This window comes from Adelges cooleyi, unplaced genomic scaffold (genome assembly GCF_023614345.1).
Source record: "Adelges cooleyi isolate 19-005CV unplaced genomic scaffold, UGA_ACOO_1.1 ACOO_flye_CR_arks_rails_tigmint_CR_PRNA_23, whole genome shotgun sequence".
Lineage (NCBI taxonomy): Eukaryota > Metazoa > Arthropoda > Insecta > Hemiptera > Adelgidae > Adelges > Adelges cooleyi.
In genome coordinates, this window is record NW_026095893.1 from 8,736,600 (window position 1) to 8,764,320 (window position 27,721).

Here is a 27,721-nt window from a genome sequence, read left to right on the forward strand (position 1 = left end):
GGAAACGATGACTAATGAACTAGATATGAAAATGAGTACGAAAAAGACTAAAATTCTTGTATGCAGTAGGAACCATTATACTAGAGTAAAAATATATTTACAAGGAAATGAAGAAATAGAAAAAGTAAATGATTTTACTTATTTAGGTAGTACTAAAGTGCGGATGGAAGAAGTAAAAAAGAACAAAACGTCAAGCTAGAATAGCATTTAATCAATAGAAGGGCTTTTTTACATCAAGAAAGATAAAACAAAATGTTCTAAGAACATAAGTTTGATATTAATGGATTGGCCACGTTTTAAGGTGGTAGGAAATAGGAAAACCCCATAGAGGAAGACCGCGTTTAGAGTACATCCAACAAATGTTAAAGGACCTAGGATGAAATTCATTTAAAGAAATCATGAGAAAAGCGAAGAATAGAGAATTGCTGCAAACCAATCTTAGGATTTAATACAAAAAAAAAAGAAATAATTTTAATACTTATTGTATCAAGAATAATTTGCTAAATAAAATACTAGACGACACATCTAAATGACAAAACCCATGTATAAAAAAAGTACATTTAACTGCAATTTTACCTCTAATAAAGTTGTAAAGAAATAATTAGCAAAAAATTTGAAAATATGCTATTATTTGATTACTTAATAAGTAAAATATTATTATTTATATTCAAATTCTACATGAGTATAGACTGAGGCCTGAGGGGTAATTAGTTTTACAATTTATGATTTGGTATTGGTGTGGTCAGTGAGGAGGTGTGGGTTTTATTAACTTACTTTTATAAATGAGTAAATATAAGTAATAATAATACCTAAAAAAAAAATTGTTCGTGATTTTTACTGTGAATATTACAAATGTGTCCAACAGAAGGTGAAAACGAGTACGCCGTGTCTGTAATCGACAACGAACACTCTAAGGCAGCTAACCTCACAGGCCTATACGGCACACTATCCGTGAAGACTGAAGAGATATTAGTGACGGATCCATACACGGGCAAGATCAAGGTGACACTACATTGGACACAAATGCAATGCAGCTATTTGCCCCTTCCAGCTACTTCGGAAGACTTGCATAGAGTATGCACGATACGCACGAACAGGTTTTTAAATACACACATACATAATAATAATAATAATATATTCTTAGCTTACTTGCAATAATACTTAACAGAATGGCCACACCATTACATATAAAAATAATTACAGAGTACATGTATAAGTTCACGTTTTTCGAATTTAATTAATTATTGTATAATTAACTAAATGACGTCAATCCGTTTTTCTCTACTATTATATGAATTATCAATCTATACAGTCATTTCCGTTGTAAAGACAACATAATAAATATTCTTAAACATTTTATGGTATGTATGATATATAATTAAACAAGTATAAACAAATATATAGTATATATCACAATATGTGGTACAGATTAGATTATGTACCTACATAAGTCCAACCCAAACCTAAATCTGAAAGTACTTACCTTATTCACTAACTGCGTATAATACAGCATAGCCCAAAAATATAATATTAGCTATTATCAGTTAAAAACTATATCAATGAGCACAACAAAATAAGCTATACAAAAGAAAGGCGACCGATAAATGCGGTTCCCGTCGTCGAATTTGGCGCAAAAGGGAGGTGGGGTGTGCTTAACGGCCCGTTTTGAAATTAGCTCCCCAAAATTGTTTGTATTTCATACTATAAGTAGTGAGGAGATGGGGGTTTTCTAATATTTCCAGTGATTAATCTTCTCCCCTTATTTGATGGATATTTCGCTCACGACCAAAAGGAATTTGCTACTACTTAACGCATGTCAAAGATATTTTCGAGGGCAAGGAAATCCCAAAATAAAGGTCTTTGTGTTTGTGCATAACAATGCTTATTTGCATATTTTCAAGTCAATGACAATTCCCATGATTTAATTTGTTTTACTATTGACTAAAGCACCTTGATACTTTTGAGTAGATCGGTGTACCTACTACCTACAATGTATGAAGGCTAAAGCGATAAGAACCAAAAGTGCAACAGTAGGGGAACTTGGAGGCATAGTGGCCCGTTAAACAAAAATATAATATCCGCATCCTATAAAAAATAGTAATAAGAAACACATTTACACTTTTTTCATTATACACACAAAATGTATACATACAAACTATGTGCGTTTAAAACATTGTTTATAACTGATTAAGATACCTATCATCGAATAATAATAATCATCCATAATAGAGTGGTAATATCTTCTATATTTATTATTTTGTTTAACTCATCAACTTAAAATACATAGACCTTTTTTGTTTAATATAATAATAATCATTACCAATGTACAAAATACAATAATTATAAAGATGGACGGGTGTTCTACCAGGAGTAACCGCCCTTTGTCCAAGAAAGTTGGGTATGATTTCTTTTAAAAATCCAGTGTTTTGTGCATATATGGGAAGGGGGAGCGGGTTTAAACGATGCTCGCTTGGAGTATCAATACTTCACGCGGCCATTGATCGCACCCATAGGCATAAATTAACTCTGAAATTTGAAACGCGTTCTAAAATATAACTTATATGTATTTCTAGTAAATTCAAAGCGGGCGAAGGTGACTTGGAAATGTACTGTACCGATGCGGATAAGCTACACATGGAATTGTCGACGTGTCCACGTCCCCTGCCCAGAATCGCTACCACTCCGCTGCCGCCTACCCCTAGAGAAAAAACGAGATTCAACGATTCGTGGGAAAACTCGCCGGCAACAACCCCGCCTAGATGTTTGTTGGAATCCAGAAGAATGAGTAGAAGTGAAGGAGACTTGCAAAAATTTATCACTCAACAGCCTCTTCTGAGAGCGTCCGGCGGTTCGCAGCAACATCTGATTTTTTTACCACAGAACAACCTGAGAAACAAAGTAAGTAGGTGCCTCCGACCTGATCTTCTTCTTCAACAGCTTAACGGTCCATTAAGGACCTGCGCTGCCACTAGTAAGCCACTCCATTTTTCTCTGTCCAAAGTCCAGTCTAACGTTGCATTCCCATCTATCAGTCTCATATCCTTTTCTACGGTGTCTTTCCATCTTATTCTTGGTCTTCCAAGTGGACGTTTTTTTATTTATTTTTCCCATCAGAACATTCTTTAATACATCTCCATCAGCTCTCCACACATGTCCCAGCCACTCTAGACGGTTACATCGTATACATGTAAGCATATTGGGATAGTTAACCTGATAGTTAACCAAAAATTATTTGTCGACATGTTGTCGAAAGACACGGAGGTTGTTCCTCATTATCACTTCCCCAATAAAATATGTTGTACAAACGTTTTTCCAGAGTTCTTCTCATTTCCTACTGACCAGCGTCGGGTTGCTTTTGACCACGCCAGGATACAGCGAACCGAATTCCATGCAGGACCTGCAAACCCTCGACCACCAGCATTTGGGCAAACGCCTTCAAGATATAGCGGATGACGATTATGCAGATATTCGAGAGAGGAGCGACGATGAGGACTACGAAGAGATACTGTCCGACGATAAAAGTCCAACCATGAACGATTTACCTCCGCCGTTACCACCGAGAAAGCCCAAGTAAGTTACGAACCGTACCACCAGTTGTATAATATAAATTTACCCGACTGTATCTAATTTAAAATAATTTCTATTTCTATGATACTTAGGACAGAAGAAAAAGTCGACTTTGACGACACTTATTTGCCCATGAACGCGTCTCAAATGTATGTGACTATGGCCAACATTAGCGGAAACAGCAAGCTTTACGTATCCGGACCAGTGCCCATATAATATATTCTAGAGATGCGACATTCTTGTCTCGACGATTACCTTTACTTCCTAGAAGGTTGTTTGTGATATATTTTTCATCAAATATTTTGTTAACTGTATTTATTTTCATATTATCGGCAAAGTATTAAAAGTAATAGCTATAGAAATTGGCTATTGTCAGTGAATAAGGATGCGTTTTTGTTATAAATCAACAGATCTATTGATCAAGCCAACAAGTCACAAATTATGCTTACGTAATAAATATTGACGATTTGATTAATTTATCGATACTGTTTGAAATATTAATTACAATGTATTATAAAAGTAGGTTACTTAAAATATTGAATTTGTCGTAAAACTATTATACTATAACTTTACCCAAATTTTGTTTTTTACCTTATTACTTTTGTACATGTCGGCTAATTTATTTATAAGCAAATACCACTTATCAGGAATTTTAACATGTATGTTTTCATCGACTTGTTTTTTATTTTATTTTTACTGTTCCTTAAAACAGGTGATTGGGAATAATCTATAATAAGCAATGAATATTTCTTTACTATTTATACAAATTGTTTATATTATATTAGTTATGTACGTGTTAATTAATATGGTTATTAGTATGAACTTTTGTCGAGCTGTCGTTTTGTATGTTTTCATTTGTATTAATAAAAAAAAATTGGTTAGTATGAACCCTAACGAAACCACATTAATGTATGCTATGAAAACGTATAAATAAATATTGTAAATAAAAAAATAAAATTACTACAAAATAAATATATTTATTTATAATTAATGTTTGAAATATTTACATAATAACAAACTATCATTTAAATACCGACAACAGTGTACATAGACGGACGTCATTTAAGTGAATATTTCTTTTAAATAAATGATACGATAAAAATTAGTATAATATAGGACTAAACAAAAATTAAAAATTAAATATCTTACATAAAATAACATTAGGACACATTTTTTAGTTTCCAAATGATACAATGGAATGAAAATTAATATTAGAGGTCCTGTTGTAGAACCAAAAAACTCATGATACAATAACTGTTTAAAATGAGGATTTAGTTCAATTTTAATAGACAGTGTTGACAATTAAAATTAAAAAAATAAACAATACAGTTGCACACTAGTTATGCAGTTTTTCATTACATTTAAGTTAAAACTTTACACACAATGCTTTGTCTAAAATTTTAATTTTTTCTTTTAACTATAATTACTTATAAACAATTCCTGTCAACATGACGATACTTTAGGCACACATTTAACAGTTTATAATTATAATAATTTAATAAGTAAACTACACCTACATTAGATGCAATAAATGCAAATGTATGTAAATGATTTGAACATTTTTGACAAAAAAAAACCCCCTGGGTAAAGTTAACTGTGATTAGGTATTATTAGTGATTATTATATATTATAAAACAAAAATAATGATTAGAATAATATTTAATTAGTTTTAGGGGCCGACCTGTCGTTGACCGTTATTGTTCTCCTCAATGTCATTCCCTTTTTTATTTGTTCCATCAATGAATCATGGCATATCGCCGGGTCGACAACCGAGTGCCTTGAAGGCGCGTTCCATCGTCTTGTTGATTTTGGTGATCCAGTTCCCGTCGTTTTGGGCTGCTGCAGTAGCCTAGATCCTAAAGCCGCTATAAATCCACTGACAGGTTCAGACGACCGGCTAGTGCAACGGTCTGCACTTGTAGACCGATTGCTGGGTGAACGACGCAACATAATAGGACTGGCGGGTGTATGGTTTAACTGAGTGAGATTACGAACAGTTTCTGCGACGTTACCACCTGAAGGTTTACGCTGGTGTGTCATAGGTTCAGCATAAACTTTTTCGGACGACAAGGACATTTGTGACCGACTATGTTGACGTTGCTCAGCAGACGTGTCGAGCAAAAATGGTGGTGGAGGAGGCAAATTTTGTATAGAGTTATTAATGATGGACGGTGTACGACGAATTGGAGGTGGTGGTTTGTTATTTTGCATGGATGAACGACGACATAATGTTCCACTTCTCAAACTCGAATAACCTACAAATTCAATTAAGTACTATTATTACACTGACCAAACCACTAATTATTGTATTTGAAAACAAAACAAAATGGCTTTATAAGTATACAACTATTATGCCTGGCTAAGTCTAAGTGTCATGACTAGAGGAAAAAAGCGAGTTAGCTACAAAAGATGTGTACAATGGGTTTTTTACAATTTTTTTTTTCAAGTTAAGACACTTTTGCTTAGCAGTGTAGAATAATAATTGTGGTCTATAATTTTATAAGCTTAGTATAATAATGCATACCATACATAGACAATAAAACAACGTTTAAATACTTCTATTAATTTTATAAAAAATATTAATTGTATACCAATAGCTAGAGCTACTAAAGTTTTAAAATATATAATATTATATAAGTATATAAAACCAATTTGTATTATATATATTTAATTTTAAATTAAGATAATACTATAGTACTAAATAAACTATACTTAAATAAAATATTTTTTGAAATTATCAAAAATAAATTATTTAAAAGACTAAACAAAATTGTATTTCAAATAACTTACTATTTAAAAAAAAATTGTTTAAATAAAAATTGGCCAGGTTTTAATTCAACTGAGTTTTTAACTTAGTGTGTTGACTTTTACAGTATACACTGTAACTATTTTTTTGAAATATTTTATACAAAACGTATCATATTTTGAGTAAAGATATTGTTTGTACTACTAAAACAGTATCGATACATCATAGTCATAGAGCATAAGCTCAGTCTATGTAGGGCTGCTATCATTTCTGCCTCTATGGATGAGATTTCTAAACAAAATTACTATCTTGAGACATGTGAGGTTAGTTAATTGCTGGAGTTGGGGGATGGCAGCTTTCTTATTTGCCAATTTTTCACACAACCACAGGAGTCGCCTGTGGCAGTATGTATGAGCTAAAAACTAACACATTAACTACTGGTACCCTAGCCCTCTTCAATTGTCAATATTTTCGAAAATTTAATATGACTAGCATTTATTTCAAGTAGAGTTGATGTTATACATTTAAGAGACTAAGCAATTTTGCCAGAATGTATCATTTAAAAATATCGGCACATAAAACATGGACTCATAAATGTGATATTGTGAGAGGCGTAGAATGCACGGTAGGATACAAAAAAAAAAAATGTTCTTTTTTATACCTCATTTCTGTTGTGGACCCTACTATTTCTTTTCCAATGTAAGCATTGCCTAATAATTTTGTTTTTAAATAATATTAATGATTTAAAAATGATACTAGTTAATTGCATAGTATACATTTAGACAACATTGGTTCTGAGAACCTGTAGATGAGGTCAAGCCATTTGGATTAAATATATCTCTCTTAATCTATCTTAATCCAAATGGCTTGAATTTAGATTAAGAGAGATTACATTTGATAACAAGAGTAAAAAAATAATGTCCAATTAGAACAGACTATTATTTCAGTTTAATAATAATTTCTGGCATAAACAATTACTAGCAACAAAAATTTGAAAAGCATTATTGAGATAGGGCTATGCAATTTTTTCAATTAATCAAAACTCATATAAGTGATTATTTTGATCAATTTTTCAAATTAAGAAAAGTGTATTAATCTAAAGTTCGATTAATCGAAAATTCTTTGACTAATTACCTAGTATTTATATCTATATCTAGATAAAAACTACAATAATAAATATGTCTTTCAAATAATTTAAAAATAATTAGTCGATCATTTAATAAATTTGAGAATACTCAAATTTATTTTTTGTACAAAAAATACTTGGTATTATAAAGTATATTACTATAAAATATACTATTAATTATTAAGGTGAGATAAAGTTATCTATTTGTGCAATGTAATTACATACCCACTGTCGAAGCAGGTCGTATACGTTCCTTGACTAGTGTGCTATTTCGGTTATCCAATGTGCGATATTTCAAAAGAGCGTTTGCCACCTCTATATACAAACAAGAACAAAAACACACACAAGCATGCATAGTAGAGTTATTTATAAATAAAAAAGGTGCTAGCAGTTGCATGTGGACTTAAAAGCTGTTTACACAGAATGAAAGCAGTATTAAAGTTTTAATAATTTTCGACTAGGATTATTACTTCGCTTTAAACAAATTAAAGTAAAATAATAACTATCATAATCTATTTATAATTGATAACATTATTTACCTTCATCGGGAGTACCACTGAAAATTCCCGTTTGGCTGCTGTAACCGCTCGATGACTCAAGAGAACTTTCACTGGTGCTTTCTTTCTTGTCTGAATCATTCTATAAATATAATAGAAAAGTATAAAAATAATTTATAAACTAAAGTATTTTTTTCTTAAGCATGAGGTAAATTGTTAAATGATTTTTAATGATTTTAAAACTTACTTTTACATTAAAACTTGAAGAAGAATCGTTTTGCTGGGCATTCATTTCTTGAGCTTTATTTGCTGCCATACTGGCTAGCTCGTGCATATTGACATATGCTGGCTGGATATACTCTAAAACAAATATTTATATTTTCAATTAAAGTGTAAACTAAAACATGTGGATATAATACATGGCATGTTAAATGCAATTATCAATCACCAACCCCTAATGCATCTAATAATTAAGCACACACACATACAGTTAAAGTAGAGCTCAAAATAGAAGATATTTTAATTTTGAATGCATTTTTATTGGATTGTGTCCTCAAAATTGAGATTTCAATTATAATATAACTATATAAATTAATAAAGATAATCAGATATAGTATACAAAATAAAAATTATTATTCTAAATTTATTTTCAACAATGTTGTACGATACGTCGTTTAAACACACATTAAAAGACACATAAAAAAAAACAGCAAACGTTGAGAATTCATTTATGGTACTCTATGGGTGGTAACAAACATACATAATGGAAGAAAACATTTAGTAATATTTGAAAATATTTTGCATACCGATAGACTTTGGCAAAGATGGTTTATACCCTTTGTGTAAATCTCTGGAGGGTACATCGGGGACATGGGCATAGTCATCCTGTGGAGAGACTACTGGTGTTTTATCGACAGACGAGTCTTGTTGAAATGTGTATTCGCTAAGAGCCGGACGATGATGATGAGCACCGCCAGATATTGTGTGCGGCCTTGCGTCATTCATGATGGCTGATGCAGCACGTTCAAATTGTAATGTTTCTTGAGCATTAGGCCAAGTTCCACAACCTCCTTCAGAACTGGCAAAAGGTGTGGATGGTGTACTGCTCCCGGCACTGCTACTATTTGAATCCGAAGAATTTGGAGCCTAACAAAATTATAAATCCGTATTAAGAAAAACAATAATTAAAAGAAAATATGTCATTCTACTTCGATTTCTAACAGTTGTTAGTGGTAGTAACTCTGTTTTAACATTTTTATACTTACTTTTGGATACGACTGCCTTTTAGTGTATATAGTGTCTTGGGAGGTAAAACCCGAGTCATGAGATGAAGCACTGCACAATCTACTGGGAGGCAATGGTCCTTTATAACGCAATTCGTTGGATGCAGGCTACATATGCACAACACACACACAAAAACATGCTACAATAACTTAATGTCTATTTAAGTATTTATCTACAAAGTGTAAAGTGTATGCCATTATTTCATATCAATAGAAACAACTCAAATTCGCATTTTGAAAGAAACTACAGAGATTTTTATTCAACAAATATTTCTATTAAAGTCAGAATACTCATATGGTACCTCATGCTTGTTATGAGAGGAGACTAAAATGAGGTTGCGTCAGGTGTTATGAGAATGTGAAAAAGAAATGAAAAGTGTACTTTGAAAGGCTATGAGGAATTTCCAAGGGGAAGAAAGAGAGCAGGCAACGTAAAATTTAGGTATGGTGAACTTAATTAGGGAAGAGCAAGTGCAAAAATGTAATAAAAATTATTGTCTGTTATTGCAATTGATTTTATAATATTACAGCTATAATATGATAATAATGCATTTGATTGAGATATAAATAGGAATAAGGGTTAAATGCACATTAAAAATACCCCCTTGAATCCATGTTTGCCAGTATTATTAATTATTGAAAATGTGTAGGTAATCTGTATACTATAAAATCCATCTTGTTTTTATAAAAAAAAATATTATTAAAAACAATATTTTTCAGCTGACCGTACATTCATTTTTTATTGGTACGATTTTAATTTTAAAAAATATTGTATCATATATGAGGCGCCTAGATCACAAGGGGTTTAAGTGACATTTTTACAAAATTTGAGTTAAGTGCACAGCTAAACTACAAATTGTCCATTTTATTTTGTGGCAAAGATAAATAAGTGAATTATTCATTGTTTGCTGCGATCTGGTAGCAAATCACCCCAAACAAAAACGCAATATGGATGTAACTTTGAGCTTGATTTTTTTGAAATCAATAAAATGTCACTTAGACCCCTTGTGTTCTAGGCGCCTCATATGCAATCTACTATCATACTTGAAATAAATAATACATTATACTGCTTTAATATAAGCTCAACAGTGAATACAAAATTTTCAATTTTTTTTTAAATTATTAACTACCCTCCAAAATGTTATGTTAAATAATTACTTATACATTTTCAGAGATATTGAAATGTAATCAATTAGTTTATTCGTCAATAATAAAATTATATCACTTGCCACGTGGAGATGAAAAAAAAATGTTATTTTTCAAATGTCATTCTCTGGTATTTTTTCGGGTTTAGCCAAATCACTAGTGATGTGCAATAATATAATGATGTAAATATCTATAATCTCAGATTGTTGTTGCAAGCTACTACACTACTACAATGACGATGCTATACACTTGTTACCTACGAATACACCTTGGATAATAGGGAAATTTCCGTTCGGGTTTGTACTACAACAACAGTGCAATGTAATTATGCGAATCAAACAATGGATTGTACTTATTTAAGAAAAAACACATGCTATTGTTTCCGCACAGATCAATGTCCGTCGATAAATACATACCTGCAGCAACGTGCGACTCCAGTACTGATGGCTTGGCGAATGTGTACTACCGCTAGACCAACTGTTCGTCGAGTTGATGGAACACATACTAGACTTCCGCGAGCCCAACGAACTGGGACTGCTCGGTGGCGTCTGGTGTGTCCAAGACATATCGCTGCCTTTGTAGTCGACCAGTACCTAGAGCAAGTCACAGTACATTTTTACTATTTGTCGGAATGTCGCGAGCAGTTGCAGAGATGGGGAGGTGTTTGAACGTGTTATAAAGATTGAGACGAGAGACATCAGGTGATCGGGCGGCGTCGGAAATTAATATAAAAGAAAAAAACCGGAGGAAGGTCAGAAAAGAGTCGTGACCGACTAGGGCGGCAGACCTTCCTCCTACTGTTTATATAAGAATAATTTCTGAAAAAAAAAATTAGAAACAGTAAATAAATGTTGAAGTTTATTTGTCATGCATTAATTAGGAAAACTTAGTATTATAATAATCGAGTTAGTTTCCGTATTTGTCTGTGTATTAAATTACATTATTTTAATTTGTATCAGTAACTTAATTAACGTAGTCTATTACTTTTCACTTGGGATTTTGGTTTATCTTGCTAGTACAGAACAGAGCAAGCCGGGTAAGGCCTATCACTAATGGCTTACTGCCTTTTTCAGTCTTTTATACTGAAAAAGTCAGTCCTGGGTACGACATTAAGTGATCGAAATTCAACTGATTATTATACGAGCAAGTATGACGACTTGCCTGCCGGCCTATCACCGACTTTTAAGTTTAAATCCTTTTATAATTCGCTCATGTATTTATTATTGTATATTGTATTAATTATTATAATATATATTGTACAGCGATATATGACTGAATGTCGCTGAACGCTATCAATCTAAAAACTCTGCCACTTTATTAGGTAATTAATTTAATAGTTTTACCTGTTCGCTGGCGGGTGGCAATGAGTACGGGTCAGACGTATGCGACTCCAACTTGTCCATTACCTCTTGCAAATGCGACAGTTCAGTCAGCATGGCGACTTCTTCGTCCTAACAAAATGGAATCGAAGATGAGCGTCGCCGTTGTCAAGGGCGGATCAAAAATATTCGACTACATAAAGCAACCGTATACAATCATGTAGAGATGAGGTAGCAATACTCACAATCACCGGTTTCAAAAACGTCACAAAAATGCAATAACGACTGCGCTCTTCGACTAACGCTTCACGGACGGCTCTTTTTTCGGTTTCTTCTAACACGGCTTTCCTGTCGGAAACGTCCTGCAACGCTTTGTGCAGTTCGTTCATTTTGGTGCCTTTGCGCGCCTTTTTCTGCAGGCGCAGAGTGTCGGTCGACCGTTTTTTTAACTCTGCTCTGGCTTTTTTATATTCTGGAAAAACAATTACCTTTTATTAAACAACCATAAAACTTAATAACACATTACATTTATAAACGTGCTAAGCTTAATTTTCGGAACATAGGTATGCATACTGCAGGCATATTAAAATGGGTCCACCCCTAAACAATAATTATTATTGTTACCTTATAAAATATAAGGTTATATTTTACGTGAAAAATATAAACATTCGTATGGAGTGTGTACAATCGACAATAATTAAAATTTATAAATACGACAGTTCATTAATCCTTTTAAAGGACAGGGTCTTGACAGTAACCTTGACAATTATACATATAAACAGAGAAGCAAAATTGTTAAACACTATGTATAACAAATTAGGAATAGGACTTACAAAATCCAGGTTTACCAAAAACGTTAGACGCTAGTTATAAGCCTTAAAAAAATACAACATAAAACAAATGTTGTGTATATTAAAAATGTTTATATGATTTAATTATAAAAAGTCTTAAATTAATATCATATTTAATTAATTAAATATTTACAAATTATTTTTTTATGCAAATTATTACTGTTAAGTTGTTAATTACTCATAATTTTTTTAGAGATAACAAAATAATACATTTTTTCTGTATATCGTTTAATCGGCCACAACAAAATAACTTTAAATACAAATGTTATTATGTCAAGTTCTTTACAACGACCGACCCCTGCAATAATAACATGGTAAACGGCTTTGATACAAAGACAGTAGACTTAGTAATTCGAACTACAATATAGGATTGCTGAATATCTTGATAACTCTAGCTAGTATAGATTTAATATTACGAGGATTTTACATCGGTACATCTACATAGGCAGCTTATATAAAAGAAAATTTGATTTGCCGTTGTAATGTGCCTCGAGATAACAAAGCCAAACAGCTAGGCGCATAGGTATGTAATACAATAATAATTAATTAATTTTTTAGATATGCAATAATCATTATTGTTGGTCCAATAGCATGCGCAATTCCACGTGATCTTATTAGGTGTCTATTGTTTTTGAAATTTGTATATTATTTATATTTTTTTGTAGCTTTTGTGGCGCAGGTGGGCTGGAAACTCACGACCAAATGTGAATCACGTACACAAAGAATAAAATCTAGGTACTTGATTTCTCGCAGAAATATATATAACATTATAGCTATTATATTGTTGCTGTTATAGACACCGATTAAACGAGACATTTGACATTGAACACATCGAAGGAGGAAAATCTATATAGTTAATAGTTAGAAACTATAGTCCTAACCCCGAAACCACATTTAGGCGTGGAGTGTGCCTAATGCACTCTCAGAGTGTGATTAAATTGATAGTCGAAAATAGCGGTTGTTTTTCTTTGTAATAAAAATATAATAATCATTCAGTCATTAGTAGCCAAATTGCAGGGAGATAGGTTTTTTTTTTAATTTTGCTTTTTCTAAAACAAGAAATTCAAGAGTGTAAAACCAAAATTCTTGTCCAAAAGCGCGAAAAGTACACATTTGTAATGATATTTATACTTGGTTTAACTGAGAATAGGTGACATAAGTGAAGATACAAAATTGAAGACATCAGAATAACGAGGAAATAAAAATTGCTTAGTACACACGTGTGGAAGTATATTTCAGGAAAAAACTACAAGTTTTCAACGCTTTGCAAATTATAATAGTTTGAATTTTGTTTTTTAATATTTAACACATCACATTTACACCAATAATCTTTATCCCGTAGAAAAATTATTATTTCATATTAGATATTAGCATTTGCTTTAGTTTTGTCTATTATAGTTTAAGCAAATAAGTTTTTTTATTAAGCATATTTTTAACAAAGCACATATATTATATATATTATATAATTTTTTTTTTATAAAAATAACAAAAAAAAACAATTTTACTGGTCTTTGATAACCACATTAGTTAATTTATTGGAATAGGGTGATTAAATGTTTGACAATGATTAATGAGAGAATAATGGTTGTACAGAGCAAACGACGTTATATTAATTACATATAATGATGTGCGAAAAAAAAATTTTAATGTTTATGTTTATCTTTTATTTTAATAGAAAACTTTAGAAATCAGTTCGAACGGTGTGAAACAATAACTAGCCAATCGTTAACAATAACCAGTTGTAAATAAATACTTTTTTAGTTTTATACTTGGGAGAAGTGTTAGTCTGTAAACATGTTTTATCATTGTATAATAGAAACACGGTGCAAGCGGTAAGAAGTTAAATGATTGTTACGCAACATATATTAGTAGGCACTGATTTTCATTTTTATATATTTATATATTTTTAATTTCATTTGTTTAATTTTTTCTTTCATTTTTATATTTCAGCAACCATGCCTTAATTTAGATAGTTTAAAAGTTTAGGTCTGTCACACAACATATTTTAGTTTTATTTAAAATTTATCTAGTCATATTTACATAATATGATTATAAAGTATTTTCGAGTTTGCAATTGCACTTGTTTATTAAGCCCGGAACGCTATATTACAATATAATATTATATACAATTATTATATTATAGTATACAGGTCAAACCGCCGAGGTTGACTACGCGTGATCTATTGCGTGGATTATGCATTAACTAAACGTTCGAACCTTACCACAGAAAAATGAAATATTATAAAAATCATGACCAATATTTGAAAATATGTGTTGTTTTTTTTTCCTCAATAGATGGGTCATAGTTGACAAAGTAATTTATTAAGCCTGAGAACCGCGACCGGCAGAAAATTGAGTGGTTTGCAGTAGAAACGATTACCCACACTTCTTTCACAATACGTATTCTTTTTTGTCAGTTCGTACATTTCGGCCGAGATTTATTATATAACGTTTTCGTGAAAAAATAAAATCACAATGCAATGCGAATCGAGAGCAGCTCGCGAAAACAAATAAAACTCGTGTGATATTTCTAGGTAAAAAAAAAAACGAATTAATAATTGTAACCCTTCTTCGCCTTAATAATCGTGACGTAAACAAAGTCACTGCAATAACCTTGGACTTTATTCTTTCCGTCGTAAAGTGAAAGTTCATGATTCGCTGACGAGGTTATACGAGAGGGGGTGGGAAGGGGGGGAATCGACCACGGGCTACGTAATAGATGTGGGTTAAATGAAATTAAATTTGTTTAACGTTCTTCCTCTGCTGAGCAGCCAAAAATACTAACGATTACAAATCAACACAAAATAGTATAATAGGTACTCGCAGTATAATTAAAATTATATGTGTGCGATTATGCAAGTGTCAAATAATTTATCAACAAATTTAATTGATTAATTAAATTAAAAAATAGCTTAATTATTTAAAACTGACAATAACTCGAGTTATTTATTCAATTCAATTTACGAAATAAAAACAAAAATTGAATAAATAATAAAAAAACATTTTTTTTTTGTTTTTCCAGAAACTTGAATTATATATTATGTATTGAGACTAAATTTACAACGTTTTTTCAATCTTGTATTTTGTAATCTGGTTCCATATTGACATAATATCTGATATTATATTAAGGTACAGATGTTTGGGTTTATAAATAAATAAAATCAAACCTCTAAAAGGCTCAAAACTTATTTATTATTATTAAATAATTATTTAATTATTACTTTACTACCTTATTTGTAAAATGTATACGTTTTAGTTAATATTTCAAAACATATGTATTCCAATATAAATAATGACTTCAAATTATAATTAGGCATAACTTTTAAAGTCAACATAGACTCGTCTATTTTTATCATTCGATAGATAAATAAGGTGCTTACTCACAAATTATTCAACTATGATTATTCATTCGACCAAATCAATAAATTATTCATGAATAATCGAATTATTAGCATTTTTCAAGTTATTCAAAAGATCAATTATTTAATTAATTTTCCGAGTTGAATACTTTATTCAATTCAGTTCAATTTTACATTATTCGCACACAACTAATTTAAATCTAGCATTGAATATATAATATTATTTAGATGATACATAATATATAGTCACGGAAATAAACGTAAACATTTATTTTTTTTGATTTGGTATAGCTTGTTATAACCGTAAAATGGCTGTCAGGTTTCTCAAGTGGCCGCTTAGATCACTTTACATTCAAAATGGATAAAATCATACTATATCACCTAAAAGTCCAATACAATTACTTTTATGCAATCGTATAGAAATAAACTTCAGTATGAACAATGTTAAACTGTATAACGTTGCTCGTAATATTACATTATGTCGTGTTAGGAAAAACTCAATTCAATGAGGTTTTAAGTATTAGTGATCCAAACCGTTTTATACTCACACAATTAATATACTAAAAATATTACACTTCTAGTTCCAAATAAACGTCGAAATGCAATAAAAATGTTTATTTTGCCATACAACAGAGCAGAGTAAATAATGTAATAATATTTATGGTCGCATGATAAAGCCGCTGTAAATTACAATAAACACCCATAATTATTGCAAAATATCGTTTATGTATATTAGATTCTATAACCAGATATAAACAATATTCGTCGGTCTTTATAATTATTCAAGCATAAATCGCTTGAACTTTGATCGGATAAGCTTGGCTTCGTAACATCAGATCGGGGTTAATTATAATGATTTAGATTACTTCGCATTAATAAACACAGGCCACGTTTTTTATTTAAAACTCACCTCCTCTAGGAATGAGATAAAAATTATATCGAATCAGCGTTTTAGGTAAGTTATCGGGTATTTTTTCATCATTAAAAAAACAAGCACCTTCAAGGTCGTATGTTTTGCTGAGTGAAACTTATACGTTTTACTCAGCTAAAAAAAATTATAAATTATATATTTATCAAATACTATGAAATAATAAATTGTTATAACTACTTATATTTATTCTCTAGTGATACTGCATAAAATAATGAACCTCACGCAGTTTTACATAATTTTTTATACATGTAGGACAAAAAAAAAATACAATAATTAATTCCATAATCGACGACTACGCTGATAGTAAAATGGTATACGTATAATTGAAATATAATTCAATCAGGTGCTATACGGTAAGTGTAAATAAAAAATCAATATTTTTTCTTAAAATAAAACAAACAATTAAATTGCGTATACATAAACTAAAAAAATAAATTACAAAAACTAAACAATTTTTACTAAAGTAAAAAACTGTCTTTTTAAAAACATTGAAATTAAAATATTGTATTATTTGTTTGTATCCTACTTCCATAGATTTTTAAAACTATCTACATATATACACAGTGGCGTATATAAGATATTATTTCGGGGGGGGGGGGGGGGGGGTTATAAAATAAGAATAGATTTAATTAATATTTTTAATTAACTTTGATTAAATGAATTCGCACATGTGCCGTACCAACCACTAATTTCGAGGGGGGGGGGAGGTTGAACCTCCAAAACTCTCCCCTATATACGTGACAGCATATACATATACACTTTACAGAGTTGAAATATGCGTTATACGTCGAGGATTATATTACTTTTTGACGGATTTGACGTTTTGTGCTAACATAATGCAACATGCCAATGTTTAGAGGCATAATTAATACCTAATTATGTTTAAAAATATAAATAATTTTAAGTATTTATATGAGCTTGTCATATAAATGTAACCATGATACTACTGTTTTTTTATATTTTAGAGAAACGAAATAAAGAAAATCAACGACAACATTTTTTTTTATTTCCCACCTAGGGTCATCGTAGGCATATAAAATATATCCGGTAAACTTACTACCGAAGGTATGTATTTATGCATACAAACGTTATAATATAAAAGTTTTCGCACAAGTTTTCATCGATATAACGCGTTATCGACACACAAACCGGAGTTGTTGGATCATTTTTTACGGTCATCAAAAATTATATACATAACTATTTGTGCTCATAAAACTACGATGCAGTGAATATTATTCGTGGGTACTCTCAAATTAAAAATGACGGTTCGTTCTAGCATTAAGGGGGCCGCAGTATGGTTTCTACAAAAAAAATATTAAGTATAGATATCAAAAAAATAAAAACGCCACCCCATTGATACATTTTTTCTCTATACATTGTGAGAATTTGGTAAATCTACCCCTTAAGGGGATCGGAGCACAACTAGTTTTCATGCGTTTTAGACCAACAAGCGGTGCTAAATTAGGCATACATCCCATTGTTGGATTTTAATTTTTAAAGTATGTATGGATTGGTTGAAAAATTGTCTAGGTTTCTTAGGAAGCTGATTTTCGATTTAAAATTAAAAATTTGGTATGCCTAAAATAAATTCAAATGTAATTCACAAATTATCACTGAATTTTAAAAAATAATAAAAAATAAATTTGAAGGTCTTTTCAAAAGAGAAAATTGAAAATCGCCTTCCTAAGAAACCTAGAAAGTTTATCAACAAATACATACATATTTTAAAAATTAAAATCCAACATTGGGAAGTGTGTCTAATTTAGCTTCGCTTATTGGTCTAAAACGCATGAAAACTAGTTGTGGTCCAACCCCTTTAATGGGTAGATTTACCAGATTCCCACAATGTATGCGTTTTTATTTTTTTGATATCTATATTTAATATTTTCTTGTAAAAACCATGCTGCGGTTCCTTAAGTTTTCAAGTAGGAATGTATAAGCCGAATGTAATTACACACAATGTAATTATACACAGCTTAATAGGAACCTTTGCAGCTGGCAATTGAATTATTATTGTACAATTAGGATACCTTAATCGATTTAAAATGAACACGAGACATGGGTAATAACGGCATTAATAATATCCAATAACAAAAAATAACGGGTTTGGAGCCGAAATCAAAACTGAAGTATGAATTTATTAATGAATCAAATCGAAACCGGAATCGATCAAATGTCTGAATCATATAGAGATGTTATAATTTAGGCATGTACTTGAAAAAAATGATACATATTAAATAATATATTATACACCCAACATTTAAATATTTACGCAAATTTTTTTAACACGAACAAATAAATGAAAAAAAACAATCGAAAACATTTAAATATAATTTATTTTTGATGTATTATCAAATTATTATAAATTATAAATATATAATGGACGTCAGAGAATATAGCAGCAGGGAGTGTTGTTCAGAATGAAGCTTCCGTGGCTTATACTCAGGAGTACATAAAAAATTATAAATATTTTGCACCCAGTGAATCCATTCTTTACGGGCAAGATCGAACGACAGTAAATCTGGGTTTTATTGCAACAAAATTAGGATTTACATAATACGTTTTGAACAAACTATATTATGAAATAAAAAAAATAAAAAGAAAGAGCGTCAAATCAATATACGGGCACTACCAAATACTGTATTGTATATTAAATCCAGAGTATAAATAAGAATATATTATTATGCTATCAGCCGGTTGCTTCGGGGCGCATTAGAACTTTCTTGGTACCCCTAATATAGTTTGGTACAAGAAAGAAGACGAATAAGAACAATCGATTAATATCAAGCCACACGTAAGTGTGTCGTGTGAAATTTCTGTACACCAAACTCATGTGGGTGATAATATTATGGGCCCCTACGGAAAACGACGATCTGGCCGCGCCGGTGCGCACGGACTGGTACGCCTACACTACGAACCAACCACCGACGCGCAGATGTCGAGCAAGCAACGCACGCTAAATTCTCGTTGTCGCACACACATGTTTGTAACACTACACTATTATATTACAACTACTATGTACGTTTTATTATGCATATATAACACACACGAAAAACAATTTACATGTATCACGGAAATTCGCCACGATGACCTCTCTCTCTAGACGCGTACATTAACCGCGTTCAAACTGACAACAAAACACTGATAACACACCTAGGGGCCCCTTAGGATACGGACTAGTGAGTCAAATATAAGATTTAAAACAAATTTGATTGTTTCGAAAATTATTGAACTTTAAACACTTGTTAGAATAATAATAATTATAAGATTTTAAATGGACTTAAACATTATAATTTCATACAATCAGTGGCAAAATATCACACTGACAAAGCAAAATCGGGAAAATATTTTTTCAAACAATATCCATACAATGTTCAATTTTTAACAGACGTGATGCTATTAGGACAAAACTAAGTTTGATTTAGGCAGTGGTCCCCTGTAGTATACTATCCGACTCTCCCTGACCGGGTATCGTCGACTGAATCTAATTCCCCCAGAAAAATCAGAAAACATCACAATTGATTAAACACAATCCTTATAAATATATTAACATCCAATAAAGTATTTATTTAAAAATAATAATACTTTGTTATATGCGCCGATTAAAATTGTTATTTGAAATACAATGATGATAAATTTAATAATTTTTATTATCAAAATTACAAAACTTTAATACATTATACAAATTATTTTTTTTAACTAGTTTTATATTTTTTAAAAAATGCCAGTGAGTACACATAGTGTATAATACCAATTTATTATTCCAACAATCAAAATCGTAAATTTAACATTTTTTTCTTAGTTTAGATTCGAGCTTGAGATCTAGTGAAATCCTACAGTTCGAAATTGATGAACACACTTAATACATTTCACAAATTATACTTGAATTATTACACGATTGAAAAAAATGTAGAACACTTGCTATTCTTTAAGCACTTAGATGGTCTGTTTTTTAGAAATAAACCTAAAACCAAATGTATAAATGAGAACCCGAGTTTTATTTAGTATGTACTGTACTGAAGCTAAAAATAGTCATGTGGGCTTGTATAATAATAATAATAATAATAATATTATTATTATTATTGTTAGGACCGGGAAACGCGTGACAAATCGAACCGAAGGTAAGTATACATGTATATATAGGTTTACCCATTTATACGAAGTGGAGGAGTAATGATTATTTGATACACGCCAGCATTACTGCACTTCCGGAGAAAGTAATTTTTCAGTTTCCTCGGCAAGCTCTCCTGCGTGCGTCCGTCGACCCCACTATACACAAAAGATTTGGTAAATCGGTCCCGAGTCCTGACGCCGCTAAAATGACATAACTGCTATCCAAGTGCCGTTCACTCATCGCGCCGAAACCAAGATCACTTCATTTGTCGCCATAACAATATTTTCATTATTTATAAAAAAAAGTATGTCGAGAAAAGTGTATCCGTTTTATGTGCGCCAAGTTTGGCTATAGTCCAGAATGATATTATTATTACTACTATGGTAGAGCAAAACACTGAGTGAAGTTGTAAAATAATACCAAGAACGAAGGCAAATCTACGACGTTTAATAGTTCGTCACAGCGAGGGGACAAGTTATTATTTCACAGCTGTTCCGGAGAATTCAATTTTTTTATGAAAATGTATGTTTCGTTCCAGCAATTCACTTTAAAAGGGGAGTAGTTCAATTAAAAAGATATTGACAGCAGAGTGAAAGTTATATTTGTCAAATATTCGTTTTAACACCCATGAATAAAATATAAATTATTTATGTTAATACATTTGATATTTCAATAATTTTAAAAGGTTTAAAACATTGAAAATATATACGTCGAACAACTGCAGAATTACGGGTTTTTAAAAATAAACATTCCTTATAAAAAAAAAAATCAAACATAAAATATAATAACGACGGATGTTTCTGTACTTAAAATCGAATACGGATTAGTTATGTTAACTTTTTCTATATTCGTGTTTTTCAGCTTTATTTTCTTGAACGATTAATTAGCATAAAACAATAATACAGTCCAAACACATTATGTGATGGATGCTCATGCATGTGGTCAGCCGAAAAATAATTATATGGAACACCAGGATCTCAACAAAACAAATCGATTGGTCACGACGGGCCCCCGTCAATATTGATGTTCATTTTTCTGCGTTTTTTATTTTCACTGTCATATATCATTATTTTTTCCCCAACTGAAAGGAGATTTCACTGGAATCGCTCCAGTATATTATCATTTAAAAACTATTCCACACATTTATATATTATACTTAATATAGTTTTAATGAAAATTGTGACACCCCGAGAGTAATCAATAATTGGCAAGGCGTTTCATAACTTTATTGGTTAAGTAAAATTTGAATAGTACTCCATTCTAACTGCACTCTAAACACAGGACGAGGTTCTATGGCGGTAAGTGGTAAAACACATACGGAGGAAGGAGAGCCAAATACATAATAATGTTTTTGTGCAAGTAAACGACTGCGTTAAGGAGAAAAAAGAAATTTGTTTGTTAATTTTTGTCTAAAATTATAAATTATACTAGAATGACGGAGCGGTGTCATAAAAAAGTCTTCACCTACATTTATGGAACCAAAATTCACAAGATATATATGCCATAACATTTGCTCACTCACGTGAAATTTGTCAAAATTGTTTAGGCATTCTGAGCTTAATAATAGCACTTTGATAAAACGTAAAATGCAAATCGTCCTTACTACAAGCGTGCACTTAACAAACATAACAATAAAAAAAAACGCCTCGACGTGACTTTATAAAACCGAACGTCGATAATCTTGTAGTAAAAGCTAAGGTGACTATGATGACTTCTTCAACTTTGCTCGTTGTTAGACACATAAAAGAAGCAATGAACGATAAACTTTTTAAGGGTGTAGATAATACCTGACAGCCGACAGAATATAATACTATATATATTTAATATCATCATTATATATAAATAAATCTATGAAAATAAAAACTTTTGCTATCTAAAATATGTGGAGCTAACTGTTTGTCGCAGACTGTCCACTAATGTGAGATAAATGCTTACATCAAACACTCGATAATTTATTATCATTAGAGCGGTAATTATCTATGTCGGTGTGAAATATTTTATTCAAACCAACTATTCCAAAATATAGCTCATACATATTATACCATAAAGGCTAAATTTGAACGAGAAATAACTAAAATGTAGACAGCAGCAATGTTAACACCAGTGTTTACTGTTTTTAATTCGACACAATAATTATAAATACACATTATTGTTAAGAGAGCTCACAAATGTATTATTAAGATCCAAATTATTCTACGAGACATCGCCGTCCTATAGCAATAGAATTCAATATAGTTGGTTTATCTTGTTTTTCAACAAAATCGATAACCTACTCATAAATCTCATGTTTTATCTTAAATATTTGGATAATAAAATATCACCTAGATTACAGTAAATACGACTAAATAGAATACATCACCGTCAAAACGTTCACCAATATATTTAAGGTAAACATGATTTATTGCTTTAAAAATGGTTGCTTTCAATTGGCGTTTAATGGCTCAAAAAGTGTAAAATGTGGTGACACCGTATAAACAGTAAACACGCACACTAAATAATATTTATTCGCCACCATTATGACCTATTTAAAGAGGTTTGTTAACCCTGAGATAATGAACTAGGAAGTAAAGATTTTTCAGTGCTTTTTGATGACATAGTGTTATCTTCTTTTAGCGTTCGCAATGTAAATTACTTTTTATACTGTCTCCCCTTCAACGCAACACGACCATACATACATACATATTTCAAGGACTATAAAGTTTATAGAAAACTGTAGTTCTTTCATTAAAAACATATATATAAATATATTACACTATCCGTAAATACCACTAACTATCATATTAAAACACACGCATTTAGTAGTTATAATAACAACCCATCACTCAGTTTCGCTGAGCATTGTTAGTGAAGTTTTACCGCAATTTTGTTAACCTCAAACCTATAAGATACTAAATACTAAACAAACATCGATGGACGAAATCGAGTGGATATAATTACAGTATATTTTTAAACATGAAATAATATATATTATCATTGAATTTCATAAAAAAAAACTAAATTGTAATCCTTATTAAAAAGTATTTGTCGCTTATATAGTTATTTCAATGAAAAATATCATCATGGTAATTAACAAGGATGTAACTTTGAAGAAAAAAAACATTTTTGTACCTTGCGCGGTAATACGAGTTCGTCGTACTACGGAGAGGGGGGATAACTTTGAAAATGTAGAATAGAATATTGGGTTTATTTACCTTTAGCGTGTTCTTTGTCCAAATTGACGACAGTCTTCTTCCAATCTTCTAGTTTCTCTTGGAGCGGAACCACTAGGCAGTCCATTATCGCGCTGCGAATCCAACAAAAAACACGTTAGTTTCGGTTACGTTCAACTCTTACAGACATATACAGGATACGCGAATGCTGTCTGTAATAAATATATGTTATACATAGAGACTAACAACTGATTTCTAACTTGAACGTCACTCGCGCTATACGCATTATATTATATTTTAATATTATTGTAATCAAGAATACATTTTACTTTAATGCAAAATTAAAAACATAAATAACTTAATAATATTAATAACAAAATTAAAAGATTAATTTTAATATTTATAACTGAAAATTCGTGCTATCCGTAACGTAATTTTATTAATAAAGTATGAACTGATACTATCTATTCCATGTCAATATGTAATAGACCCAATATAAAAATGCATTCGTTGGTCGATAAACAGTTTAAAAAACATTTGAACACGGTGCTACTTATATTGACTATATTAACCTTGATACGAGTAGACCCGTATAGGTATTCACTAAACTGATGACAAATTAAAGATGAAATATTTGACAGTCAATCTGAATATAATAAAAGACTTTTTTTTACAACACATAAATTACCTTGAAAACGTTTTCATTCTGGCCTCTACTGCTCTGTGACGGAGACACATTCTGGTTAACGCAGTTCCAATTTCCTTAGTAGCGCCTGAAAAAAGTACATAAAATGTAAAACCTACCGTATATTAAGGTTACCGTATAGACAAACACAGGATATTGAGTTTAAAACGATTACATAATATTTTCTTATAAAATAAGAACGCTAAAAAAATATTTAAAAGAGAATTTTGTGTCAAAGATATTAATAACATAAAACACCAAAAGGTAATAGTTTTTATAAAAACATTTACATTTTCCTCGTTAATTTAGAATTACAACATATAACCCTACAGAAGGATATTCCATAAAGAAACAGTCGGTTTTTGAAATAAGTTATCGTATTATGTAAAACTCACGGAAATTGGAAGAAAATGTAATGTTAAACATATGTTTTATCAACTTATTTAGTTTTTCATAGTTCAAATTGATAGCCAAACCATCATTACATAATTGTAAATTTAATATAGGAGATGAATATAACACTTATACAGAATTATTGTACAGCTATTAATATGCTACGATTAATATAAATTATACAACGAATCCTCAGTAGTCAAAGATATAGTAGCGGAAAAAATGACATATTTTCAGCAACATTTCGATAAAGAGGAAACCATTAAGAATATTTAAATTGTGAGCTACACGTGCATAAAATATTTAAACTAAGTTTAAAGATTAGTAAATACATACAAATTTCCCCAAAGATAGAATAATGTTTAAATACATTTTTTCAAATGAGTTTTAAAAGTAAATGTCTTATTTTTTATTTGTACAAAAGATATTTAAAATAAAATAATAGAATATATCATATTATATAGCTAATATACGTATTTAATGTTAGTTAATTTGATACCAGATAATGAAAAATTAAATTTGAATGGATTTGATTATACTTTTATTATTATTCTTCTCCTTCGTGGTTTTCGGCTTTCAAGACCATACCGTCCAGCATATTTGTCTCCAGTTATCCTTTTCTAACGATATTTTCTTTCAATCCTCTCCTGGCTTTACTTTTTCCACGTTCTCTTTTACGCTGTTGTCCCATCTTAATCTTGGGCGTCCTAGAGGTCTTTTCCCTTGTGGAGGATTTTCTAGCACTGTTCTCAACATCGATCCTTCCTTACACCATGCGTGTCCTGCCCAGATGAGTCGCCTCTTGGTAATGTCTTCCACAATACTCGGACTCTCATACAATTATTTTAGTTCCCCATTTTTCTGGATTCTCCATTCTCCAGTATTTACATCTTTACATGGACTGTATATTTTTCTGAGTACTTGAATGAAAAGAAATGATATAATGAACCAAATAAAAATTATAACTAGATTCATTTTATACTACATGATACATTTTGCCACGTTTTTTAAAATAAAAACTGTTCCACTATAATTAACAGCTTAATGCGGATGTTGATAATTTAAAAAACGACAATCGGTTGCAAACGAACAAAATAATATAAATAACATTAAATTTCTATATATTATTATGAAACAACACAAATGAAGAGTTATAAATACACTGGGCCTCTATTATAGTTGATTTTTAAATATCAGGTGCTGAAGTTACGATATTCTCCTCGGATACACATATTATAAGAGGGTGGGGATATTTACTATACTGTTTTATGTTATTTATATATTTATTCTAAATGAGCACATCGTGCACTTGCATAATTATTTTGAGGGTTGTGTGGCCAGTCTGTAGTAGGGTGTTCCAGGTCGTAAAATCCATCGGGAGGGTTTCAATCCCCCGGAAAGAATTCTGACAGCCCTCTAACCGAGGGTGACTGTACACGGTTCTAAAATCACCGAATATCCCAAAAGTTCAATGTATAAAAACATGGGTACAAAATAAAAATAATAAAAAAACGTTGTGTTGGTTGTCTGTAATTATTCTGTAGCAAACATGTAACAATCATTCGAATGGAAATCCTTAGTTGACACAATAGAACCGACTGGACAGCTGACCATTAGTATGCATTGTTGATGATTTGCTCTAATGGTCTGATTAGTTTGTGAATCGTGACTTTATTATGTTCAATATATATTATAAATGCTGATGGAACGTCGAAATCATTAATTTTTTTCATTTTCAGAATCATTTCGCACATTTCGTAGGCAGTATGAAATTTTATGAAATGTACAGTTCTTTAATACCATACAATTTTATATTGTCAAGACAATTTCATCAACGGTTAGCAAATAATAGCATCTACTCCTTGGGCGGTTTAATACGATTATCAAGTTAGCCGGGAGGGAAGAAAAGCAACGGTCTTTCGACCTTAGCAGATACATTCTATTGTCACGAAATACTTTCATAATAATAATAATAATAATTCAATATTAGTAATAATAAATAAATCGAATCATTAAATATTCTCTGAGCCGTCTTTGGATGTTTGCCCACTGTTCAAAATAACACCTGAAGCTACTATGCTATTTCGACATTTTCACTACTTGCACCATTTAAGCAAATTTCAATATATAAACACAAAAAAAGGTTTTTATATTTTGGGTACCCAAACAACAAATCTAAACGTATTTTGAAACCATTAAAATTTGATTTCAAAAGGCAAATCTTGTAATTAATAATAAAAAATGTAATCCCTTTAGCTATTGTGAGATAAACGCGATACCTTTAATACCTATCCAACATAATTAAAAAAACATAAAAGAGTAAAATTAAAATACAAAAATATATATATTAAAATACCTAATAACGTATCAATACTTAACTAAAAAATTACAATTTGGTCACTAATGAATAGAGCTTACATAATAAGATATTTATGAAGAAAAAGAATATATCATAAAAAATAATTTCAACAGAAATTAACGTAGAATGATTATACGATTCAGCACAAATTACCAACATTACATTGCGTATACATATTTAAATTACTTATACTGTA

At 30.8% G+C, this 27,721-nt stretch overlaps 2 protein-coding genes across 11 annotated transcripts in view; one reads left to right on the forward strand and one right to left on the reverse strand.

Annotated features, from left to right (window-relative positions):
• The window catches only part of LOC126835396 (uncharacterized), a 16,802-nt gene extending 12,294 nt beyond the window's left edge, over positions 1–4,508 (forward strand). For all 7 annotated transcript variants that reach the window (XM_050567957.1, XM_050567958.1, XM_050567959.1 and 4 more), the window contains 4 exons: positions 866–1,097; positions 2,574–2,898; positions 3,317–3,570; positions 3,660–4,508. In XM_050567957.1, coding sequence (XP_050423914.1) covers positions 866–1,097; positions 2,574–2,898; positions 3,317–3,570; positions 3,660–3,783 — 935 coding nt within the window. In that variant the 3' untranslated portion in view covers positions 3,784–4,508. The remainder of the gene's footprint in view (positions 1–865; positions 1,098–2,573; positions 2,899–3,316; positions 3,571–3,659) is intronic.
• Positions 4,509–4,610: 102 nt separating this feature from the next.
• LOC126835540 (protein MTSS 2-like) overlaps positions 4,611–27,721 on the reverse strand; it is a 35,301-nt gene continuing 12,190 nt past the window's right edge. The window contains exons 1-11 of one of the 4 annotated variants that reach the window (XM_050568204.1): positions 24,777–24,861; positions 24,131–24,300; positions 11,930–12,156; positions 11,709–11,816; positions 10,782–10,958; positions 9,202–9,327; positions 8,743–9,082; positions 8,184–8,296; positions 7,979–8,078; positions 7,665–7,754; positions 4,611–5,822 (exon numbers count right to left, since the gene is read on the reverse strand). In XM_050568204.1, coding sequence (XP_050424161.1) covers positions 5,227–5,822; positions 7,665–7,754; positions 7,979–8,078; positions 8,184–8,296; positions 8,743–9,082; positions 9,202–9,327; positions 10,782–10,958; positions 11,709–11,816; positions 11,930–12,156; positions 24,131–24,215 — 1,962 coding nt within the window. In that variant the 5' untranslated portion in view covers positions 24,216–24,300; positions 24,777–24,861 and the 3' untranslated portion in view covers positions 4,611–5,226. Of the gene's footprint in view, positions 5,823–7,664; positions 7,755–7,978; positions 8,079–8,183; positions 8,297–8,742; positions 9,083–9,201; positions 9,328–10,781; positions 10,959–11,708; positions 11,817–11,929; positions 12,157–24,130; positions 24,301–24,776; positions 24,862–27,721 lie in introns of those variants that run through there. The other 3 variants (XM_050568201.1, XM_050568203.1, XM_050568202.1) reach the window with 3 other exon arrangements.